Source organism: Strongylocentrotus purpuratus, unplaced genomic scaffold, assembly GCF_000002235.5.
Source record: "Strongylocentrotus purpuratus isolate Spur 01 unplaced genomic scaffold, Spur_5.0 spur5_scaffold_16, whole genome shotgun sequence".
Lineage (NCBI taxonomy): Eukaryota > Metazoa > Echinodermata > Echinoidea > Camarodonta > Strongylocentrotidae > Strongylocentrotus > Strongylocentrotus purpuratus.
In genome coordinates this window covers 15,216,267-15,225,534 of record NW_022145601.1, presented here as the reverse complement: position 1 = coordinate 15,225,534, position 9,268 = coordinate 15,216,267, and the positions used below count along the sequence as shown (strand labels likewise).

The following is a 9,268-nucleotide window of genomic DNA, read 5'->3' as shown; positions in this document are numbered from 1 at the left end:
GGGAAGGAGGAGGCGCTTTTTTTTTTTTTCCTTTCTTTCAAAATGGCCGCTCCGTACATTTTCCCTGGCATTCGGACTATTTTTCAAGATGGCGGCCGACAATTTTTTTTTTTTTCTTTTTTAAAATCAAAAATACATTTTAGCAGTGCTTTTCATGTTTTTTTTCTTTCAAAAAAAAAAAAAAAAAAAAAAATAGGAGGCGGCCCCCAAAAAGGAAGCAGGCGGGGACGATGTTTTTTTTCTTTAAAAAAAAAAAAAAAAAAAAAAAAAAAAATCAAAAATCAAAAATCAAAAAAAAAAAATAGGAGGCGGCCCCCAAAAAGGAAGCGGGCGGGGACGCTAAACATGTATATTTTTTAATGGCCTGAATGGCAAATAACGTTCTTGGTGGTTTTAATTTAGACATTCTCTATATATCTATTTACACCGCCCGCCCCCTCTAGAATCCCGCGGATTTCCGCGGGTCCTGCTAGTGTGTAAATAATTCAAAGAGTATGTTTATAAGAGTGTATGTGAGAGTTAAAAGAGTTTGGGAGAGGGAACGAATGATTTTAATAAAAGCAGACTTAAAGTTTTGTGGATGTATACAGAAACTGTCCAAGCTTGCCATTTAGAACCTAACCATTATTCTATTTAAAGAATAGATGGAAGAAATGAATTAAATAATTTCCAAAATAATGTCTGTAAGAGTTAGAGTTATGGGCTTGTACAAAACTTTGCCAGGCTGACCCTCTCTATAAAAGAGGGAAGAAATAATTTTTTGTATAAATAATTTAAATTCTGCAAGAGTTTGAGTTGTGGACATGTACAGAACCTTCTTTGACAGGCTGACCATATATAACCTAATCATTGGTCTATCTCCAAAATAGAGGGAATTAATGAATGAAATTTTAAAAAATGTCTGTATTAAAGAGAGTTGTGAGCAGAATCCTGCCAGCCAGCCTTGCCATTTAAAAATCTAACCATTGTTCTTCCTCCAAAGGTTACTGACTCCAAGCATCCAGCAAACAATGTTTGCATTCTATTCTCGAGACCAAACCCTCGTTTGTTAGAATAAAGTACAAACCACAAACAGAAACTCAATTACCTCCTTTCAATTTACAAACTGAAGCAATTTGTTACTCATTTATGCTAGACCTTGTTCGTAAATCACGCTTATTTTGTTTCATCAACCCGGTAACAATTGCTCAACTGTACCCATGTTTCTTTTTTATTTGAGATTTAAGAGATATCATTCATGTGCGTGAATACTTCAAGAGTTATGCACCTGTGGCGATGCTTTTAAAAAGGCATCAATTATTCCAGTTTGGAAGGAGCCTGATCAATTTTGACATTATATCGTGATAACCATCTTTTTCTTTTTCTGTGATTGAAAGCAGGACCTTTGCCGGTACAATGTCTTGAATTGTCATGACTGATGGTCATTGATTATGACCAGGAAGGAGTTTGCGATTGAGACTTGAGAGTCTATCAAAATTTTACACATCATTATAATACCAGCATTACAGTGTAAGAGAGAGAGAGAGAGAGAGAGAGAGAGAGAGAGAGAGAGAGAAGTGGAAAGATAGAGCAAGAAGAGGAAAGATAGAGTGAGAGAGGAGTATGGAAAGAATAGAAAAGGAACAGAGGGGAGAGAGATGGGGATGGGAACAGGGAGAATTAAGGGAGACCAAAGTAAGAAAGAGATAGAGAGAGATAAATATATAGATGTAGAGAGAGAGGGGGGGAGAAGGAGGGAGTGGGATTGATGGGGTTAGAGTTAAACAGAAAAGGAGAAAGATTAGAACCAAAAATGTAAAGAAATGGCCATCTTTATACTACACAATGCTTGTGCCCTATTTAACAAGCAGGGTTTAATACTGATTGCCTCATTAACACTTGCTAATTGAATTTTATGACTTGACACTACCCAACCATCAAATTAACACGTCATAGTCATCAAGTTTGAAATACCAACGTTTCCATAGGATAACATATATATACTCCCTTTTAAATGACTTTTAAAACAAGCAACACTAATAAACATCTCAAACTATAAAATCTTTCATCTTGAATTGGCTATTTTATATAGAATATTGAATTATTAATTATAAAATCATTAGATTCAGATCTTATGTCATTCACAAATTCAGTATATGACATGAAAGTATCATTAAAACCATCCCAAAGATTTTTCTTGTCTCCCTTGAGCGGTCTTTATAGACAGGTTTCACTGTATTTATAACAATTCTTGGTATATTTCTAAATTTTCCATGAAACTTTTTACTGGGAGTTACACCACCATCCTAGCATAACCTTTAGAGCCCATAAATATTAAACAAGATCAACTACTACACATGATTTTAATATATTGTTGCCCATTTTTGGTTTCTTTTTAATTTGAGTAAGAAAAAAGTTTGGTTATCACAAATCCTAGGCATCACTATAATAGGCCTTTTGTTTTCCTCTGTTTCTGCAACTCCTTAAAATTGTAGAAAATTGTAGAAAATTGCTCTGTAGAGGCTTTGTATTCTCTAAAGAGAATTTAAAGAGACTAGAGAGAATTTAAAGAGAGAATATCAAGCCATTAGATAAGGTATGTTTATTCCACACCTGTGTCAATGGTAGATGCTGTTAGATTCAGATTAAAAGCTATTTGTTAGTGTCATTGATATCATTTACTTAAGATAAGAAACACAATAGTAAGGTGGATTTTATGGGGACCTACTGACTTTAAAGCACCCTTTTATGACCTTAGTTAGGTGTTAGATGATGTCACTGTTTTATCATGTCAAGGGGGGAACTGATGGTTATGCAAATTAACCCGAGCCTTTTTTCCTTTTTGTTAATTGATTTTGTTTTATAGGGATTTCAGAGTTACGGGTCACTTTGAGCTGGGCTAGTAGTTACACAAGTAAACATTCTCTTGGATGATTAGGCTTGAAAGATAGGAGAAAAAACAACAACTAAAGCATCATGTTAAATTATCCTGTATTTTAAGGAAGTATCCTTACTATGTTCAAATTTTTGAATTTTCTGCTCAGGTAATGTGATAAAAAAACTATGTATGGACGCACCCTATACAGCAAAACAGACTATTAGTGCCTGCAAACGACAATACTAGTCGGTAACGTCCATCATACTTGCTCCACTTGAGAAACTTTTCAGCTTTGTAAAGAGAAAAGTCATGTGAGAGTCTATATAAATGTGCTGTCAGTCAGCATACCGCCACCAGACCCACATACTTAAAAGCGCGTGGTGAAACCCTCTCGCCCAGAGGCGTGTATTTTCCACATGGAAGACGAAAATCCCTGTCATTAACGGGCCTTACCCTGTTTTCGCAAATGATTTTCTTTCAAAAACATCTCAGATTTCTTCCCCCTACATCTTCCGGCAAAACTCTCAATTATCTCTTGCATTTGAGCAATTTATGAAACAGGTGAAAGGAACGAGAGAGAGAGATGTACTTCTTGCTTGAAGCTAAATCACTTCTTAAAACTGTGTCATGCTCTACTGCAAACAGACATTCGTTTAGTAGCCTGTCATCTCAGTTTGTCTGTCTTTCTCTCTCTCTCTCTCTCTCTCTGTCTCTCTCTCTTTCCCTCCCTCCCCTCCCTCCCTCCCTCTCTTTAAGTCAAACCTGTATGTGGTGACCGCCAAAGGAAAACACAAAAAGTGGTCTTTGAAGACGGGTTCCTTTAGTACATGTTTCAATGAGAAACCATTTTCAAGGGAAAAATGTGGTCTTGGTAGACGTTGGTTAGTAAAGCAGGTTTGATTGTAATATATGCCTTTCTTTTAAGGTACTACTTCAAGGTTGTGAAAGTCATTGAATTATCAATTTAGATTAAAATATAAGAAAAAGGTGTGAAGTTGAAAGTTTAGCAATGATAATACAAATTTATCTTGGTCCAGTCCCTCACTGTCTCCATCTCATATTGAAGCTCCTGTCTTTATCCACACGCCCAGCAGATGTTCTTCCGCCCTCTAGGCTCTAGGTGAGGCGAGATACGCCAAATGGACGCTATAAACCAAGAACAAATTGTTGGGTCGGGGCAATCTACTCACATTGGCCCTTCCACAACTCTGAATTATTTTGATAAATAAAGAACAATCAAGATGATTTGGTTACCTTTGATCCGTTTATTGCTCTCAACTCGAGCCACATCTTGGAATTAGCATATTTTATCACCATCTCATTTGCATATTCGTAACATATCTCCCCCCATAAAAGAAAGTTTCTATCAGTAGTTAGAACTTTCTTCAGAACAATGTAAGATGTAAAGGCGAGAAATTAACCACACAAAAGGTATAACAAGCTGGCATATGAACATCATTTTTTCTAATATCAAAGACAGACCGATTAGTCCTTTCATTTCAACATTCAATAACAAAACACAAACTGCAGAATAATGAAAACAACTTCGATAGATAACATTATACATGTATGTTCTCTTCCTAAATCCTGGAAGTAAGTACCATGACATTAATCAGACACAATGCCTGTTTTTTGTAAAGAACCACAAACTGTGGTGGTCGAAACACGTCTCTACACATCATACATAATGAATATATGAATACATGAATATATGAGCGTAATAAGCACGCGCGATAAATGAAACACTGAATATTCAGCACAGGCGCCGATATCCTAAATGCGCACAACTACAATAACAGGTGATTGCATATTCATATAATGAACGCGCACAACCTAGTCACATGACGCGTTGCTATGACAACACCTCATTACTATGTCGGAATGCATACAGAGTCTCATTAAATATGTCGGTCAACAAAAGCAATATGTTATAATGATCCACATAACTGTGCACAGCTCGGTTTGAAATATTTCTGACAGTAAATGCAAGAATAAGGGTACATACATGTACATATTTTGTGTACATATTACATGAGTAACATAATCTGTTGAGTTACTGCTGCAAGCTATAAACTGAAACTTGTTTAGATACAAACAAATAAGCAAGACTTATCAAGTTAAATCACAAACACATACATATGCAATACTGGCAGTCAATAATCTTTGAAATCTGTGAAACAACATTACGCAAGTTGTGATGCTACACTTTTGTTATGTTTTCAATTGGTTTTACACCTGTAATTTTGATAACAGTTGCCTTTTATGCAAATTATTATCATAATTATTTTGTTGTTGTATAAAATGGAAAATGCATCAAGCTTTGCATAGCATAGCTAACAGTGCTGCGTATAAACAATAACTGTTCTCTTTTGATCAAAAGAAAACTATTCTGAATAACGTACAAACAGAATCAAGAAAAGACATGAAATTATTATTCATGTAGGCACAGGTAAGAAAACAATGACAAATAGTGCACATTTTGCACAAAATATAGTCCACTGTCCATACTGACGTCTCCCTGTAAATAGGTGAAATGTTCATACATGATCATTTATATCACTGTTCAAAATTATTGAACTGTCTGATCCATCAGTTCACAGCATGTAAGTACATGTACAAATACAAAGCAATAAATATTGTGTAGCTTCCTTGTGACGAATAAAGACAAAATATTAAAGTTCTAGTTTCTTCACAATGTGTCGAATGTTCAGTAGGCTTGCTTAAGCTCTAGAAAGTGTGGCTGCGATTATATTGTCCTTTTCGTTTGATATGAGTCACTTTCAGTCCATAAGGCTGGAGATCATGCTCCGCTGACACAGTCTCTGGTTTTCATTTCTGAAGCGCTCAAGAAGAGTCAATGGATTATGATCTGTGAATACAGTCACCTCTGAAGAGTTGCTCAGGTACCCGTTGAAGCGCTGAACTGGCAAGACGAGACCAAGGCACTCCTCTATAGTAGAACATCTTCGCTGGTGGGGGTTGAGCTTCTTGGAAAAGTAGCTAATGGGTTCCAGGAGACCCATGTCATCCATCTGTAGGAGAACAGCATCAACTCCTACATCACTGGCGTCAGCGGCAAGCTGAAAAGGCTTCTGGAAGTTTGGAGCGTCCAGCACTGGTTTTGACATCAGCACACCACATTTTGTGGAATAACACTGCAACACTTTTTCAGCTTCTCCTGCTGGTAGAGCAACATCACACAACATCTTCAAGTCCTCTGCTGCTTTCTGAGCCTCAATCAAGGCAGGCTGACTGAAGATAGTCGTAGCATGACTCTGGTCATCTTGGCCCTCCTCCAACGTTCTGGAAAAAGTGTCACCCAAATTGACGTCACCATCCTTGTCATCTTCTTTCTTTTTCATAGCCTGGGCTCCAGTAACTACACACGAAGGGGAAAAACCAGGAACTTCACTTTCCAATTTCCCTGCCTCAAAATTCCCCACAGGAGTGTTGCACACAACTGGCGATGGCGACACTTTACTTCCGGCTAAATCATTGCCAAGCAACATCGAAATTCCCCTCATTGGCAACTTAGTAACAATGCCAACAGTCACTGGTCCAGAAACGAATCCACTGCTAAGCTCGATAGTATATAATGGAACCGGTTTCAAACCATCATTCACATCCTGAACCAAAACTTTCTTGCCAGTGAAATTCTTTGTGTCCAAGGACGACTCATCAGCAATAAGCAACGTTTTCATAGAACCAGTGTCCCTTAATATTGTAATAGGACACTCCTTATTATCAACACTGAACCTAACCGTGCCATAAGAAACAAAATCTAGAAATCCTTCATCAATCTCCTCATCATGTCCAACATCTCTTACTTGATCACTTCTTTTTATTTCATTGTGATCGTTCATTACATGTTTTTGCATGTCGACTGCTGCTATGCGCACAAAGCCACTAGGCTGTGTAATTTCTTGTTCAAGATTTTTTCCTTTTACTTTTAGTCTTGGACATTGTGTCTTAAGGTGGCCCTCTTTCTTACAGTAGGCACAGAGAAGTCTGCCTTCAGTTCCAAAACCACTACTCTGATTAGTGCCGGTGTTACCCGACTTCCTCTGAGTCGTAGGTGACCTAGATTGAGTCCTACGCCTAGTAAGTGGTGAACTACTCCCTTTATGTGTCAATTCGTATCCATCTGCCAACATGGCAGCCTTTCTCACATCACTAACTACATTATCATTGACATATGTCCTAACCTCTTGAGACATACATCTTTTAAGCTCATCAATGAGCATAACCTCTCTAAGAGAATCATATGTGGCATCTATTTTCAAAGATCTGATCCACTGATCGAAGGAAACTTCTTTTTTCCAAGCAAACTCTACACAAGTCTCTCCAGTTTCTCTCCTGAGATTGCGAAACCTCTGACGGTAGGCTTCTGGAATCAACTCAAATGATTGAAGAATAGCATCCTTCATTGTCCAATAATCAAATGCCTGCTCATAACTCAGTGCAGACACAACCGACTGAGCTTTACCAGAAATTACTTGTTGGATGAGCAATGCCCATTCATCTTCTGGCCACTCCATCCTCTTGGCAACCCTCTCAAACATAAGAAAGAATGAATCTAACTCATTTTCATCATATCTAGGAACAAGCTTAACCCTAGCAGAGAACCCAGCTTCTATCGACCTCTTGTCTCTCTCACCAGACTGACTACCATGAGAAGTCATTTCATGATGACGCATCATTTCAAATTCCAACCTCTTTCGTTCCATTTCTCTCTCATGCTCAGCAGCCTTTAGTTTATCTCGTTCCATTTCTCTCTCATGCTCAGCAGCCTTTATTCTATCTCTTCTCTCCTCTAGCTCAATCTTAGCTAAATCAAGGTCAACCTCATCACTGGTAGCTTTACCTTGGTTATTAGTACCACCACTATCATTATTTGTATGCGCATCTTCTCGGGCCGCGGCCGTCGCAGCGATCAGTCCTGCATGGGCTGAAATTGCATCAATTATTTCTGCCTTGCTTTTGTGACCAGTTAGATTTACCGATAGCTTTGTTCCTACAGCTGTTAAATCAACCTTTCGTAGCTGACGTAACCGGCCAATGGTCAAGTCCTGACTCAAAAACTTTTCAATATCAAAGTCAGCCATTGTATAGATCTAGTCTGTGCAAGTTACACAAGTCTCACAAAGTAGGTCAATTGTCCTGACGACTGGAAGGAAAATCCAAGAAAAATGTTGAATGTGAATCAACACGTACAGAGTATAGTCCAACAACAGATGAAACAACAAAAATTGACCAACCGACTAAGCAAAACAAAATTGATTAAGCATCAAACTATCACCAATTCTGTGAAATTGATATACATGTAGCCATGCAGCAGAGGGTTATATTGAGACTCCACCTCCACAACTCCAGTAAATTTTTTTTTTGGTTAGATTTCATCAACTCTTAGTCTTACACTTACACGTAGACTATAGATCTAGTCTAAATAGCACACAAACACACGTGAAAATGGAATAATTTCCAGAAAGTCCAGTACCCACAGTCCCACACTACATCAGATGTGTAGCAAACTAGATTGCATGCAAACAACTAATCTAGGCCATTACCCTAGAAGTAGAAATGAAGCCGAGGAAAAGTAAAAAGTCAATCCGACTAACTCCTTCAACGACTGCCATGCAAGAACAAGCCAAACCAGGACCAGAATACCAGACAACCGCAGCAGATGTGCAGTGAATTTCATACCAATGAGACTACATCTAAGGGGCATATACCCCAGACAAGACCCGAGCAAGTACAAAACAAAATCAAACTGTGTAGGCTTAACCCTATTATGGACGCTACACTAGCTACCATGACTACAGCACAGACATTCCACAGTCATTAAATGTGTGCGAAAACCACACGAAAACCCATGAATGGGACAGAAGGCAAACTCCAAACAATACGCATTTCGGATCGGAAAAGTAACAAAACAGCATATGTTACTATATCTAGCTCTTGAGACAAGCCCCCAATCTGTTGGGTCGGGGCAATCTACTCACATTGGCCCTTCCACAACTCTGAATTATTTTGATAAATAAAGAACAATCAAGATGATTTGGTTACCTTTGATCCGTTTATTGCTCTCAACTCGAGCCACATCTTGGAATTAGCATATTTTATCACCATCTCATTTGCATATTCGTAACAAAATAAAGCTAGATTTTCTTCAAGTATCCTGCGAAATCTTGTGAAATCCACAACAGCCTCAAGTCAGATCAATAGAGGGCCATTGTAGGGCGACAGTGAAGTAACTTAGGATAAGCAAGCTTTTTGGGATTCTTTCCAAAATCTTCTTACGCTTTCAAACATACCAAGCAAGCTATTAGCCCCTTAGGGTGAGCTTGATGTCAGTTAGGAGGTTTATAGATGGAAGGAAAACGTTTGAATATGGACAATCGGATTGAAATA

The 9,268-nt window shown here is 38.1% G+C and overlaps 1 protein-coding gene across 1 annotated transcript; it reads right to left on the bottom strand.

The window, feature by feature from the left end:
* Window positions 1–4,020: 4,020 nt before the first annotated feature.
* LOC115924528 lies at window positions 4,021–8,996 on the bottom strand. The gene is made up of 2 exons (XM_030986877.1): window positions 7,627–8,996; window positions 4,021–7,584 (listed from the first exon to the last, which is right to left on the bottom strand). The coding sequence occupies exons 1-2, from the start codon at window positions 7,960–7,962 to the stop codon at window positions 5,638–5,640; spliced, it is 2,283 nt and encodes a 760-aa protein (XP_030842737.1). The 5' UTR covers window positions 7,963–8,996; the 3' UTR covers window positions 4,021–5,637.
* Between the last annotated feature and the right edge of the window lie 272 nt (window positions 8,997–9,268).